This window comes from Podarcis filfolensis (genome assembly GCF_964270895.1).
Source record: "Podarcis filfolensis genome assembly, chromosome: 8".
NCBI classification, from domain to species: domain Eukaryota; kingdom Metazoa; phylum Chordata; class Lepidosauria; order Squamata; family Lacertidae; genus Podarcis; species Podarcis filfolensis.
The window spans coordinates 4,777,565-4,793,455 of record NC_139611.1 but is presented as its reverse complement, the minus strand read 5'-3'; the positions used below and the strand labels follow the sequence as shown (position 1 = coordinate 4,793,455).

The following is a 15,891-nucleotide window of genomic DNA, read 5'->3' as shown; positions in this document are numbered from 1 at the left end:
CAGGCAATTTGTATACATGACTAAATGGTCAATAACATTTTCAAACACACAGGCCTACTTTGCCCTCCCCAACCCACAAGAATCAGGCATTTATTACACACAAACACACACAAACATAGTAAGAAAGTCATGCAGTGTAACTAGTGTCACTATACAGCAATAATGCGAGAGGCTGTATGATGCCAGACGGTCATCAAGGGAATTTCAACACACGCTACTATTGCATCCTGTATGAAGAAACTTGATTTAACGAAGGGAGCTAAATAATGCTGAGATCATTGAAAGTCCCAAATAAAATTTAAAAATGTCACTCCATGGAAAATAACCTAATTTTAACAATGCACATATGCTTTAAAGAGTTCATTAGTCTAAGTTAAGGCTATGTTACAAATTGCCTGAGAACAGCCACTTTAATCATTACATGGATGGTTCTCTCTGCACATCTTAAAGGGGGGGGGGGGGAGAGAGAATCCTCTATACCAAGGATAACCAACTCCCATCAGCCCCAATCAGCATGGCCAATGGTCAGGGGTGATGGGAGTTGTAGTCCAGAAAAATCTAAAGCACTACCCGTGGCTCTATACTTACCCCTCAACTGTCATTCTTGAAAATGACTCAAGAACTTAAACAATTATTTTCTCTCAGCTTTAAAAATGAAAAGAAACTTTTGCCTATATTTTGTCTTTTAAACAGTGTGACCATTTGTAACATTTAGAATTATAAACCAGCTATTCAAAAAACAACTTTGAACACTTACTATTGGAAAACTTTTAAAATGAGGGGTTTTTCACTTTGATCTGTGTCACGTTTGTTTTCTATAGATTAACTTGATAGGATACCGCTCACAGGCTTAAAGTAATGATCTAAGTGACAAACCACTGTGAATCCATAAAAATATGTCAAGTCCCAGTTCTTCCTTTCCCAGCAGCTGCTTCAGAGGTAAGAAAGTGCTCATGAGAGACAGTGAGCCAACACAAAACCATTCTCCCTGATTAGGCTTAGTGCCTAATTCAAGGCAGTAAACTTGGCTCACTCATGGCCAACTTATTTTTGGAGGGTTGAGGGAGGGGTGGGGAAGAGTCTGCGGGCATTTTTTTCAACCCAGTATTAACTCTGCCTTCCCTGCTCCTAGTATATCAGCACACATTAGTTCCACCGTACAGATTAGGCTTAGATCAACAGTAACCAGTCAATGCAGCTGCATCACTAAGCAGGAAGCCAACCAGAAGGTCTTAGTGTTTTGCGGACTTATTCCAACAGAAATGTAGTGTAGAATGTCATCAGAATACTAGCAGAACTCTTAACTTTGAGAAGGAATCTTGTTAATGCAAGCAAAGTGGATTTTAATTTTATCAAATTAAGCATACCAGAAGCACTCTGATTTCAAAGTCACACAGATGCTTAAGCCAAACTAAAATTCATGGGACTAAAATATTTAGCACTTGCTTTGCTATCACGGCCTTTGCTGCCCTAGGCCTTCACTGGTAAGACTTCTGCGAACTACTTTGTACCACTTTGTGTATAAGCAGACAGCTATAACCCAGAGAATTTCAGGTCTTACTCAAATATGGAAGTACATTCTGGGCAGATGCTACACTGAAGTGGGCTGGCCTCATGTGGCCTTTCTGCAGATGAAGTGGCATTTCTTGGGAGCAGGGATTCCAGATTCTCCTACCCAGCTGCCCCCACCTTTTCACTCCTATGGTCTGAAGCCCCTACTAGGAGGCAGCAAGTATAACTATTTCATGTAGCCTTAAATAAGATGACTAGTGTACAGTGGTGCCTCGCAAGACGAAAATAATCCGTTCCGCGAGTCTCTTTGTCTAGCGGTTTTTTTGTCTTGCAAAGCAACCCTATTAGCGGCTTAGCAGATTAGCGCTATTAGCGGTTTAGCGGCTATTAAAGGCTTAGCGGCTTAGCAGCTAAAAGGCTATTAGCGGCTTAGAAAAAGGGGGGGAAAGCGAAAAAAATCGCAAGACTCGCAAGACGTTTTCGTCTTGCGAAGCAAGCCCATAGGGAAATTCGTCTTGCGAAGCGCATCGAAAAACCCTTTCGTCTAGCGGGTTTTTCGTCTTGCGAGGCATTCGTCTTGCGGGGCACCACTGTATATGGGTGGGCCACCTTTTAGTACTGAGAGCCACATGTTGAGTTTCATAAAAGGGACTGTGAAACTGATAACTTTACAGTTTGTATATCAACTGTATTATTTCCTTGAACAAGGCTGCTATCATCAATTGCCTTGATTCCAAAGTACTCCAAGTTACTATGCTCAAGCACCCTTTAAAGGTTTTAGTGTTTTTGAGTATGATTAGGACTTCTTTACTTACCCTCCTTGTTTCTGATCCTTAGTGTTTGAGACATGTTTTGAGCAAAAACTCTTCTTCAAAGAAGGCTAGCAAGAATATCCACTAACCAACGTTTCTTTATATGATTGTCCAGCTTTTCTGATCTTCCCCTGAAGCAATGCTTCTCCTCAAAACATGTCAGCAACCAGAAGTTCCTGCTGTGTTTGGAAACCCCCAAGGCCTACCAGTCTTGCAGCAGCAGTAGTTGCAAGCCCTTCTAGCTGTTGATTACATTGAAACAGACCAGGTGACCACGGCAGCTGTTAGGCTAAGTCAAACCTTAGGGAATCCAGGAATACATTCAGGCTCCTGCCTCCATGTCCCAACACCTCAAACACAGGTATAACCAGGGAACCTCAAACAAATAAACTCCATTCCCCCTCCATTTGGCCCAGGCTTGGTTCTTAGCTCTTGGTTGTAAGGACAAATCATGTACACAGGTACTAACAACAGGCTTTGGAAGGGTAAGTTACTCTTACACCCCCCTCCCACCCCGCTTTTTTGCTAGGATAAGGAACCTTTTTGACCAGCCATATAGAATGTGACTCATATGTACAATAATGCATCTCACAAAGTTGGCTTGAGTGCAAACACACTTGTGCCATAATACATTCATGAGTCTTCTAAGATACCACAAGGCTCTGAATTGCTTTTGTTTCAAGAGACTTATAATATTACCCCTCTGGAAACTGATACATATGAGGCTACAATCTCATTGTGTTATCAGTTTTGAGATTACCTTCCAACCAGTTCTGAGAGTTGGTTGATATACTTCACAGCAGTAAGAAACACTTGGAAGAATTAGTGACAGATAAGAACAAACGTCCAAGAGATACACTACATCAGGGGTTGCCAATATGGTGCCCTCCAGATATTGGGACTCCAACTTCCACCAGCCCCAGCAGCCAGCATAGCCAATAGGACAGTTGTAGTCCAACAAAATCTGGAGGACACATTATGTATCCCTGCACTACATCTTGCTTCCATTTAAGCAGGTCTGGCTGCATACTAAAACAAGTAATTCATAACATGCTGCACTGATCTCCATACAGAAATCTTGTTCTCAAGTTGCTGCAATTATAATTCAATCACTGATGAGGATTTACATCAGATCTATCAGGAAATGCTACCAATGAAGTACTTACAATATACAAATATTACCTTGCAACTCAGCCTAATTGGTCATTGCTATCAACAGCAAACTTCCAAGTCCTAAAACTAAAAAAATGTTTCTCCACGGAAACAATACAGCTGGTTCCCTGGTATGTTACACACTTTCACATGCCTTCCAAACTAAGACAATGACTGAAACCGAGAAACTATACTGGAGGCCGATTTCTAGTTTATTTTATTTAATAGAGCACCCATTTCACAAAAAGCCAAAATCTTATAGGCCATAACTTCTATGAAATCTGATATTTATTAAAGCTGCTTTTATAAGACTATGCAATGCCTTTTCATTGGTGTAAGTCACCCAGAAATCAGCTTTCCCTTAGAAAACCCCTTCTAGATTATCTAGTAATTGGATAATGAAATGAATCAATACTGTTTTTAGAATTAAGTTGCAAGTCTAAAATACAGAAATATAAATCCAAAGTCTAGAAATTCACATTCAAATAAAGCAAGATGAACTGTTTGATAGCTCTGAATAACTACAAAAAGATACAACTCTTTAGAGAATATAGGTATCCTTAAATATACTGACACTCTTAATCAGCACATTTTCCTTAGTTTTAGCATCAAATTCTTGCCCCCATTATCTTTCATAAGGCATTACTTACGATATTCTTCCAAATGGTGCAAAAGCTGCTTTAATATCTTCAGTTGTAATTTCTGGGCTGAGGTCTCCAACAAAGACATGGAAGTGGTCTTACCAAGAAAAAGAAAAAGAAATGTACAAGTTTGCAGAGAACTCATGGAAATACAGGATAGGTTTGCTTTTTTAAAAAAATAATATTGTATCAATTTCCATACATCTGGAAACTACATGAGAACTAGAATGTTTTTACCTAACAGATAACAAAATACATTATGGTTTAATATATAACCATGAACAGACATGATAGTACACAATTATAGAAAATTACATATAACTAGAATTTTTCATTAAATTATATCTGTAGTTATTCATAACAGAAGCTATACTTCCATGAGAGCTAAGTCCATTTAGTCCAAAGCCAAAAAGTTATATTACAGCCTTATTTAATTATGCTAGAGTTTAGCCTTAATTATACACAAGTTTAACAACAATGAGCTAAATATGTCTACTGGTTCTGTGAGCAGAACAGAGTAGGATTTACACAAACCAGTATGGACAATATAAATTACAAGCAACTCAATCTTAGTCATATTTGGTGAAGAACAGTCAAAAAGATACCTTGCATTGCAACAGTTTGATGTTAAAGTATTTGACAGTTTTCTGAAAAGCCAACAGTTTTGGTTGCCCAGCCTTTACACCATGTGAATCCATGTGAATTCAAAGTATGTGAAATCCATGAGCAAGTGAACTAAGACTGAAGGCAACAGAACGGAAACAGTAATCCCTTCACAGTTTGTTAGAGCCATTTACATAAGAACTGGTTGATACAAAGATCTCATATCTAAGGACTTTCTTCATACTCACATAAAGCCCATTTTAATTATCATCACCTCTAACTGATTTCAATGCACACATGACACTTTACATCTCCACCTTGGAAAGTCTACTTTAATCCTTCCCCAAAGTTTTAAAGTTCTAAGGCCAGACAAGTAGAGAAGCAACACACTGGGTTGCATAGGAGCAGAAGGGAAAATGATCCAATTGGAATAGCAATTTTGATATACCACAAGGGGGGCTTATGGCCCAGCACAGCCAGCAGCCTTGAAGGAAGCTGGTTATCTCACCCTCACAGAGAGGGAAAGAATTCTTACAGCAATAGCAGCTTAATGGGGTCAAAGGGCTTAAGAGTCAGCAACAGTCCACATCCTGATCCATTGAGAGAGGAGGGAGAAATCTTGTGACAACAGAACAACCCCCCCAAATAGCTTCAGGCGGTTAGTGAATACCCCTGAGAGATTTCATTTTATGTTTAAGAAGATACAATTACCTTGTGAACGCAGTGTGTTGACAACGGTACTACCTGATGACAAAGATTAGATTTGTTCTTAAGTTTATTAACACAAACACATTAAATAATATCTTAGGATAATGATCAAAACAATAGGGCAAATATTTGTATGATGCTTATTGCTTAACATTTAAAACACTTTTGTGCAAATAAAGAGTAATTACTAAGAATTGTAAGGAACTTACTGCTGGTATCTTTCTTCTGGCTGCTGGGGGTTGTTGCCCAGTTCACTTTGACCTCCTACAAATAATATTTGCTAAAATTATATTCAAGGAAGTTATGTTTAACCCACAAACCCTCAAAATGTAGTGTGTTTGACAAATGTGATTTATGTTTTATATTATTTTGCCATATTTAATGCAAAATATGTGCCCACCCTAATGAAGTTGAGTGATATTAGGTATTAAATAACCCTTATTACTTTGCCGAGCTATTTTATTTGCAAAATGCAAAGAATTTCATGATAACTTTCCACTGTACTTGTATTTATTTATATGGTGTTTTTTTAAAAATTTAAAGTTCTACTATATACAACAGGATAAAAGTTTACCTTTAGATCTTCTTCTTTTTACAAAAGCGGTTTCATCCACAACCTAAAGCCACACTTCTGCTCCAACTCACCCTTTAGACCTGAGAGCTTACCTTACCCATTATCTTCCGTCCATTCATAGCCGCTAAAGCTGCAGCTGCATGTCGATGCTCATAGAACTCCACAAAACAGTATGGATCATTTCCAGCTGTCTGTGTAACACAGAAGGAAAGCTATCAGAAACCATTGCTGAGCCATCTCAATGTCTGTGTTGATTTTGTTTTATGATATCTCCCAAGCAAGCAGCATCATTTAAGTCCGCAATCCTAGGTACTATTACTATTATTTTGTGTTTAGGATTAGCAGGAAAAGAGAGTTCCACAGCAATAAGTAAGATTTTATGCCTAAAGTGTTAAAAAAGTGGATTGAATCTTTAGACCTTGTAAATTATACACTGATTATTTTTAGTGGAAACAGAGTAATTTGAAAACTACTTTTAGCTTACTACTTTTTTCTTAGTTCTTTTACTTGTTATTTACCTTAGTTCTTTTACTTGTTATTTACCCTCAAAACCACAATTTTTATATGAAAAGGGTTTTTTTTGTGCAGAACATAACCACTGCATTAACTTACATCCATGATCATTTTGCAATTTTTGCATGGTCCAATCTGGCTGAAGAGCTGGAGAATTAGGGCTTCGGTAACATCTCTTGACAAATTCCCCACATACCTGCAAAAATTATCCAAATTTTAGATCCATGGAGGTCTGAGTCTCAAACAATGAAGACCTGTTTGCCCCGAGGGAAGGGAGAAGTGAGGAAGTCTAGGCCATACCACTAGCTCCTGACAGAACTATCAAGGAGAATTGTTGGGTTAGTCCTCACCCATCTTCCCTGGAGCTACCTAAGAAAGACCTGTGTGAGCAACACATAGCCTGAAGGACTCTGTCACACTGTGTTTTATTTGTTTTTGTATTTCAAACCACTTTGGATTCCTTGGCAGAAATGCAGTAAGTAAACTAACCAACATAGTCAGACTTCCTTAATAAAAGAAAAGTAACTGTACCTTTCAAAGCTAAAACAAAAATCAGCACTCAATCACAAAAACAGGAAGCTCAGAAGTTAACAAAAGAGGGAGAAGCAGGCTTGAAAATGTGTGCAGAACAAGGGAGGATTTTTTCACTGTTACTAAACCTAAAGGCTGAGAACAGGTGAAACCACAATACAGTATTACTCAAGATATTTGCTGCACAAATTACAAATGCTATAAAAAAGTTTGCAGAGCAGTAGTACAGTGCATTTATAAGAAAAGTAAGGTATTTGTATCCCTTTCTCCATTTATATCCCTCCACAAAATCCTTCCTAAGACTCCAGGTTTACCTAACCGCTATCAGCATCAAGTGACCAAATTTAAAATTCAGCACCAAATGCAACCCCATTTTCAGCACGCATCAATTCAATCCGGGCTTACCAAGGAAGAAGAGAAAAATAGACAGCGCACTTAATAATGTGCACTTGATTCTTCTTTTGAAGTATGAATCATGTGATGTCAGATGACTGACAGCTGTCAACCCCATCAACATGTCAAAAGTGACCTGGGGTGGGTGGGCCAGATCCATCCACCACTGTTTATGCTTAGGTTGCCTCTAGACAACAGGCAATCCTCGTTCTGCATGGGGGTTACGTTCTGGACCCCCACACGTTGGCGGGGCCTGCGTAAAGCATTCTGCCCCTACTCCATGCTGCCCTTTTAGTGACATTTTAGGGTCACTTCTGGGTTTGACCCCAGGCACACGTGTGCAATTGCGGGTCAATCAAATGCACATAAATCGACCCTTGCCTGTACAGGGGTACCTCTGGTTACGTACTTAATTCATTCTGGAGGTCCGTTCTTAACCTGAAACTGTTCTTAACCTGAAGCACCACTTTAGCTAATGGGGCCTCCTGCTGCTGCCGCGCAGGATTTCTGTTCTCATCCTGAAGCAAAGTTCTTAACCCAAGGTACCATTTCTGGGTTAGTGGAGTCTGTAACCTGAAGCGTATGTAACTCAAGGTACCACTGTATATGTATTCAACACGTAATTGCCTTTGAAGATGGTTCAGAATTTTCATGTGGTACAAAATGCACTGTCTCAATGGTCAATGGGATCAAGACAATTTTCATATCTCATATCTAAAGCCTATTTTAAAACAGTAGCAGTGGCTACAGAACCAAAATCACAGTATTGATTTTAAGCTTTAATGACCAAGATAGTATGAGTCCTGATTATCTCAGAGGCCACCTTGTCTGTTATGTGCCTAACCTGAATTAAGAACTACCAGTGAGGCGCTGCTAAAACATTCCACTATATGGGGGGGTTACCGGTAGTTTAAGGAGGTCAGAGCTGAAACATCCTCAGGAACGTGGTATGATTTCCATTTTTACTTCTTTATCAAAAGGCAAGTTAAAGCTTTCTCTTTTTCATTCTGCCTTTGCGAGTTGAATTATTAGCCTACACTGCTTTATTATCCGATACACACTTAAGCTGGTGTATATTATTTTGTTCACCATTTTGATAATTTTGAATTGAAAAACTGCATTAAAATGTTTTAAAAATCAAGGGTGGAAAACCAAAAGTTGCATTCCATCTTTGCCAACCCTCCCTGGGTCTGCAAGCTGATGGTGGGCGAGACCAAAACAATAATGAGCAGGCCATTGCACCCTCTCACATGCACACACTCCAAGTAAACCCACCAGCACACGGTCTTAATCCCCAAACAACTGTCCAAGGGGATATAATATTTATGGGGATTTTGGCTAGGGAGGGTTAACCCTTTTCTTACCAGTTACACAAAGATGATCCACCTGCATTGCAATTAGGCTTGAAAACAACCTTCCAATGGTACCAACAGAAGGTTGCTTTCAAGCCTAATTGCAGTGTGGATAGGATGGTTAACTCTTTCTTCTGCAGCTGGAACCCAACCCACAGAACAATCCCCAATGCCACAAATAGGCTTTCAAACCTGCCTCCTACTGGCACTAATAGAGCAGCAAGGCAAGTCCCAGCACCATGGAGAGCTCCAAGTGAACATTTTGCTTCAAAAAGAGCTGCAAACCTTCTGGGGAACTTTGAGCCACTGCTTTCAAACCTGCCTCTCCTCCTGGCAACCCAGTGTCTCCTTAAGGGCCAACCCTCTGGCAATTCTCCCGTGCTCCTGTCTCCCACCTACTGCATCAAGTAGCTTAGGTCCTCAGGCCCAGGGGGAGATTCCTGTGAAAGTCCTCTATGGAAGCTGGTGCTGTGGGAGCTGGGTCAGTTGGCTCCTACCTGCCAGGCTCAGTGCTCCCCTGATCTCCAACATCAGGCTCATAGTCTGGACTGGCTCATGAGCTAGACACTGTAGCCCCCACTTGGCATCCTGATCACAACACACTTGAACTTTCATACTCTTCTCTCAAATGCCTTAATTTGTACTTTCCCTGAAGTGGGATTCACAATTAATCAACTATTTGAAGGCCAATACTTGTCATATAACCTAATCTTCTTTTCAGTGTTGAATGTTTAAGAAAAATAAAAGCAGTTTATTCCCCCCCCCAGTTCAAAACAGATGGCTTTGCTTTTTAAAATGATTAGGTTAATATTAAATAAACTGGATATAAGCATGTCAGTCATACAATTACTCTCTTAACCAAATCAATGCTTCCACCAAATATATTAAGTTAAATGAGGCTTTTTTATATAGAGAATCAATATGATCAATCCTAAAATTTAATTATTTATACCTACTAACATAGGCATTTCATTTTCGCCTTGTGAAAACAAACTGCTTTAGTCTCTCTAGTAACTACGAGGCCTTCATTTGACCTAGGCATTTAACTTTTGTTGCTACAGAGTGAAGCAGAAAGGGGCGCCACTGGAAAGAAGAAAAGACAAAAATGTCCAATGCAATGGTTCCTGCATTTCCTCACAATGTGCTAGTCATAAGAAAGACATTGTTATGAACCTATTTTCAATACACCCCCCAAAGGTAAAAAACAGAAAAGTGCATAAAATGTGTAAAAAAGTAAGGCAAAGGACCATTGAAATGGGACATACAGTCATGGGGGGGGAGTACACCCTCTTTGAATTATGTAGTTTTACATATTAGGACATAATAACAATCATCTGCGGCCTGACAGGTCTTAAAATTAGGTAAAAGAACCTCAGATGAACAACACATGCCATTACACAGTATCATGATTTACTTAACAAAAATAAAACCAAAATGGAGAAGCCATGTGTGAAAAACTAAGTACACCCTTACTGCTTCCATAGGAATAAAGAAGCTAAGTAGCAGAAGGTGCTGCTAATCAAATGCACTTGCTTAACTGATCATCAGTAAGTGTGGCCGCCTCTATAAAAGTCAAAGTTTCAGCAGTTTGCTGGTCTGGAGCACCCAGGTGTGTTTTCACACAATGCCAAGGAGGAAAGACATCAGCAGTGCTCTTGGAGAAGCAATTATTTCTGCCCATGGAACTGGGAAGGGCTATAAGGCCATCTCCCACCAATGTAAAGTCCATCATTCTACAATGAGAAAGATTATTCAAAAATGGAAAATAGATGCCCCAGCAAATTCACCCCAAGGTCAGACCGTGCAATGCTCAGAGAAATTGCAAGAAACTCAAGAGTTAGGCTCTACAGCCACAGGAACTGGGAGCCTAGCAGTCACTGAGTTGACCATGAATACTGTATACCAAAGTATTTGAGAGTCAAATATGAGGCCATCTGCCCAACAGCTGAAGCTTGGCCGAAACTGAGTCGTGCAACTCTACAATAGAATGGCTGAAAAAGAAAATAATCAAGGTGTTGCAATGGCCCAGTCAAAGTCCAAACCTCAACCCAATTGAAATGCTGTGGCGGGACCTTAAGAGAGCTGTGCATTGACAAATGCCAGCAAACCTCAATGATCTGAAGCAACGTTATAAAGAAGAGTGGGCCAAAATTCCTCCACAATGATGAGTGACTGATGAAGTCATACAGAAAACAATTACCGTACTTAAAGTTATTGCTGCTAAAGGTGGTTCTACAATCATAGGGTATTCACACATGGCTTCTCCATTTAGGCTTTATTTTTGTTAAATAAATCATTACATGGTTTAATATGTCATGTTTTGTTCATCTGAGGTTGTATTTACCTAATTTTAAGATCTGCTAAGGAACAAATGTTTATGTCCTGGTATGTAAAACCACAATTCAAAGAGGGTGAACTTTCTTTTTCCCATGTTGGTAGCCTGAAGAAGCACCATCCACCTTGGGCCTGCCTATAAAAAGAAAGTCTTCTAGAGTGACTGACTAAGGCAATGTCCACTGTTTCCAAGAACTCTTCTGGTTGTGAGATTTTTGTGGGTGAACTAAGAGTTTGTTTTGGACCCTGGGTGAGAACTCAAGAGGCTGTTAGGGAGGGTGTCAGAAGGAAAATGAAATGATATTGATATATATTAGGAACTTTGTATTAATGTGACATTTTTATACGTAACTATTTTTGTAATATTATAAAGTTGTCACTTCAGTTTTCTGTACAATGCTTAAATATATTTTTAATATATTAAGCGGTCCAGAAACTGTGCAAGCAAGCAAACGGTCCAAAGGGCTGAGGAAGGCAATAGAGCTGCAAAACAGAAAATGGTGATGGTGGAGAAGAGGGCTGATATAGTACAGAGGTTAAAAGACAATAAACAAGCCACTAGTAGTTCAGCCACAACCCTTATCCGCAGCATGAAGGTAATACAGATCTCCTTTACAGAGTTAGTCTCTAAGGATTATTCATGTTATTTAGAAAATATAAATATGTCCCTTCAGTATTTATTGCCAGAGTGGCTGACAAATTATAATAACAGAATAAGCTACCAAAACAAACAGCAGACAGCGTAATAAAATAGTTGATTAACAGAATTAGCAAAATTCATATGGTATTTCATAACACCAAATAAAAATATAAAAGGTCCTGACACTCCGGGAACAGTGTACCAATAATGGTGCAGAACTGAAATGCGCCCCCTCTATGGCCATGACCTGCCTCACCCTCAAAAGGTGGGGGCACCCAGAAAATATCATTACATTAATAAACAAGCAGTAGGGGACACTTCCCTGCCATTCCATTGGGGAAGCCCCAGTTAATAATTGATCAGCTACATTTTGGACTAAAGAAACACCTTCCATTGGTGGTTGCATGCTGTTGGAGAGAGGGAGATGAAAGATGATGGTCTGCTCTACTTATGCAGTAAAATGAGGCCTCTGCCACTCAGAGCTACAAGTGGATAACACTGTATCACTTTTGAATGCTGCTGCATATTTTGTTTTTAAACTGCAAGTAAAAAATCAATTACTGTACCCAAACCTAACTATGGGCAACAGATTCAATCTGACATTCTTCCTCCGTTTACTCCTGCCTTCCACCCCCTTCATCCACTGGCTCTCTATCAGAAAATATAGTCTGTTTACTAGTGCTGTAGCCACAGGAGATCAAAAAGTGCAAGTAGGTGAATGGAATTCCATGCAAATAAGGAGTGGGCTAGCAAGGGAGGATGGAGAGCTCTGTCATGGGAACACAGGCTAGCGCCTTATATAGTCAGACCACTGGTTCACTTCGCTCAGTACTGTCTACACCACAGGTCTTCAAATGGTGTGTCAGGACCCTAGTGGTTTGTGGCCTAATTGAAGATGGGTCACAACAGTAGCACTGCCACCCTGCAAATATATTGTAAAAGATTAAGAAATTGGTCCCCAAAGGCATGTTTGAGATAAAAGTGGGTCCTGGGTCTTAAAAGTTTGAAGATACTTGGCCAATACTGACTGGCAGTTGCTTTCTAGGGTTTCAGATGCTCCACCTCTGTGTCCACTATAGAAACCAAGCAGGCTATCAGAAGGAAAACCTCCTCCAATGTATTCAGCACAGAAATGAAGCTGTCCATGGTGTTATGAGGTTTTGGGAGGTGGGTAAGTTGCACGCACCACTAAAGATGGGTCCTTAAGGGAACAAAGGGAGTGGCTCTGTGCCAGAGGGGAAATGGGGGGGCGCTACCTCCCTCAACTGTCTCTTTCTTAGAAAGACAAAAGGCCAGAGTTGAGAGTGGAGTTATGTGAGCTTAGAAACTGGATGCAAAAGCTGTAAACTGGAAAGGCAGAGAGAGCCAGGCCTGATTTCTGCTGAGAGAGAGCCATGTTTAATTTCTACCCACAGGCTGTGGCTATGGGAGAAGCAGGACTCTCTTGGGATGTTAATGCTATGAACCCCTCCATCATAGGCTCAGGTTGTATATTTGCGTAAATAAAGCATAAAGATGCCACTGTCTCTGCTGTTCCTCACTCCAAAAGGAAACACGAACTCTGAATAAGCGTCTGGAACCCCTAGAATCTCACACCACTCACGAGATTGGAGTAATATGCAACAATACGTTCTCTGCAAACCCTCAGGCAGGCCTATAAGACATTCTAGTCACTTCTTTAAGTTCCCTGGGGACCAGAGACTTGCCTATGGAGCATGCGGTGCTACAGAGATAATAACCAGTGCAAGGATTCTAGCTATGCACACACTCATTGCACTGCTATCAGCTGTTCTGTTTTTCACAAGGAATTGTTTTTTCAAATCTGAAATGGAGACTAGATTCTATCCTAGAACCGGGAGATGTAGGTTTAAATCCACACACTCCATCAAGCTTCACTGAGCGATCTTCAGCCAGTCACACTACATGCACCCCAGGCTCTCTCTCTGAGCCCAGCCAACCTTACAGGGTTGTTGTGGACAAAATGAGTGTGCTGTGTGGGGGTGGGAGAACCCTATCTGCTGCCCTGAGCTCCTTTCAAGAACAGCAGAATAAAATACTGTATATATATTAACAGTCATTAACATAAAAGAGCAGGCCAAAGTGGGCCCATCCAGTCCAGCAGCTTGTTCTCACAGTTGCTAACCGGATGCCTCTTTTGGGAAACCCACAAGCAGGATTCAAGCAAAAGAGCAACTCTCCCTTCCTGTGGTTTCCAGCAATGGGTATTCAGAAGCACTGCTGCCTCCAACTGGGAGGCAGAGCATGGGCTGGTTAATAGCCATCTATTGCCAGCTCCTGCCAGAATTTGTCCCACTCTTTTAAAGCCATTTAGGTTGGTGGCCCTCAGTGCCTCCTGCGGGAACGAGTTCCGTAGTGCCAACATTAGGCTTCACTGGCTGTACACGAGCTCTCCGTGTTGAGAGAGGGGGAAAACTTCCCTCGGTCCGCTTTCTCCACGCCATGCGTGGCTTCATGAACTTGTCGCTTCTTTCCTTCTCCTTTCCGCCACAAAGCTAAAAAGGCTCAAACGCTGCAACCTTTCTTGGGGGGGGGGTCGCTCCACCCTCTTGATCATTTCGGTTGCCCTTTTCCATCCTTTCTCGAGTTGAGGCGAGCAGAACTGTGCACCAGAGTCCCACTGCGTTCGCCCCATAAGATCCATCTAACAGGATTTGTGGTACTAGCGATTTTCAACACAGAAGCTCGCCCCGCTGCCTGAGAGGAGAAAAGGCCAAGGCCACCCCCCAAAAAATAATAATCCAGGAGGGGCGAATGCTTCCCCCTTCGCCTCCCCCCGCCCCGGTTTTTATGGGGAGCCGAAGGGTTTTATTCGCCCGCACAAAGGGAGAAAGAGAGGCAGCGGGGGAGGGGATAGCAAGCGGGAGGGGGCGCAACGTGGCTCGACCCCTCCCCCTCACAATAGGCCTCCTCACAGCCTCCCTGCCGGCCCAACTCACAGCGTCTTGGGCATTTCGTCCTCCATGGCGGCGGCGGTTCCTCTCCCTCCTCAGCCCTCCAGCCAGGCCCGGTCACAGCCGCGCCCGGCTCGCCGCAGGCCAAATCCGCGCGCGGGTGCGGCGGGGGTGCGGGGCGGGAGGCCTCCGGGGAGCCCCGACGACGGCGCGGCGGACAACAAACCCGCCGCTGGCCTCTCAAGATGGCGCTGGTGGGCAAAGAGAGGGCCCGGGCCGGCCGACGGAAAGGACCGTCGGCGCATGCGCCGCAAGAAGGCAACCGCGACGCCGCCGACAAGCGCGCACGCGCGCTGGCGCCTCCTCGCCAACCGCGGCCGCTCTCCCGCGCCCGACGTAATCCTCCGCCGGCCTCTTCGCGGCTTCGTCTCCTTTCTCTTGCGTACTCTCGCGAGATTTTTAAGCCAGTCCGTGCGTCTTAGGTGCGGTTTAAATCTTAGGAAAGCTTAACCCTCAGCCCCGCGCGCGCAAATCCGGCTTCACGTCTCCTGTACAAATAAAAAGAAATGCAGCTCCGCCCGCCCCGCCAAACTAGGGGAATACTGAATAATAATATTGCTTTGATTAGTTGTGGTGGTGGTTTGTTTTTGTGTGTTTTTTACACAAAATGCTTTTGCGCCGCCCGGGAATCGAACCCGGGTCGCAAGAATGGGAATCTTGCATGATACCACTACACCAGCGGCGCCGACGAGAAGAAGGCTGGGAAATAGACCTTAGGAAGCAAAACATTTAACAACAAATCACAGGTATGCAAAGGAGCGGTGAAAAAGATGGCAATGGACACGCGCCACTCTCTTGCCAATACTAACCCTTCTGAGCCTGCGTTCATTGTACCTGGGAATAAACCTCGCTGAATTAAATGGGACTGACTTCAGAGCAGACATCTGCAATCCTACATTTGGAGTAAGATCCAGGGGGGTCTCGCCCCCCCCCAAAATGAGGAAAACAGTGTTTATCTGGTTCTTTGATTATTTGCAAAATGCATACGGTACTTTTTATGCAAATCCAGTAGCATAAGCTCTCTGTGCAGCTTCCACTGACAATCAAAACAAAGGAATGCAAAGCAAGGTAAAAGACTATGAAATTAAGACCAGCATAAAATCCAATACTGTACACTTTTCAAAAACAGCATGAAACGAGCGCAGAAAATTAAA

The 15,891-nt window shown here is 42.1% G+C and overlaps 1 protein-coding gene across 9 annotated transcripts in view; it reads right to left on the bottom strand.

Moving 5' to 3' along the window:
• TIA1 (TIA1 cytotoxic granule associated RNA binding protein) overlaps positions 1–15,113 on the bottom strand; it is a 24,742-nt gene extending 9,629 nt beyond the window's left edge. For 4 of the 9 annotated variants that reach the window (XR_014551821.1, XR_014551822.1, XM_083629564.1 and 1 more), the window contains exons 1-6: positions 14,723–15,073; positions 6,615–6,711; positions 6,095–6,193; positions 5,638–5,692; positions 5,432–5,464; positions 4,127–4,214 (exon numbers count right to left, since the gene is read on the bottom strand). Coding sequence is in view for 4 of the 9 variants with exons in the window: in XM_083629564.1 (XP_083485690.1) it covers positions 4,127–4,214; positions 5,432–5,464; positions 5,638–5,692; positions 6,095–6,193; positions 6,615–6,711; positions 14,723–14,748 (398 nt within the window). In the remaining 5 variants the exon portion in view is untranslated. Of the gene's footprint in view, positions 1,767–2,100; positions 4,215–5,431; positions 5,465–5,637; positions 5,693–6,094; positions 6,194–6,614; positions 6,712–14,722 lie in introns of those variants that run through there. The other 5 variants (XR_014551820.1, XM_083629568.1, XM_083629566.1 and 2 more) reach the window with 5 other exon arrangements.
• Positions 15,114–15,891: the final 778 nt, after the last annotated feature.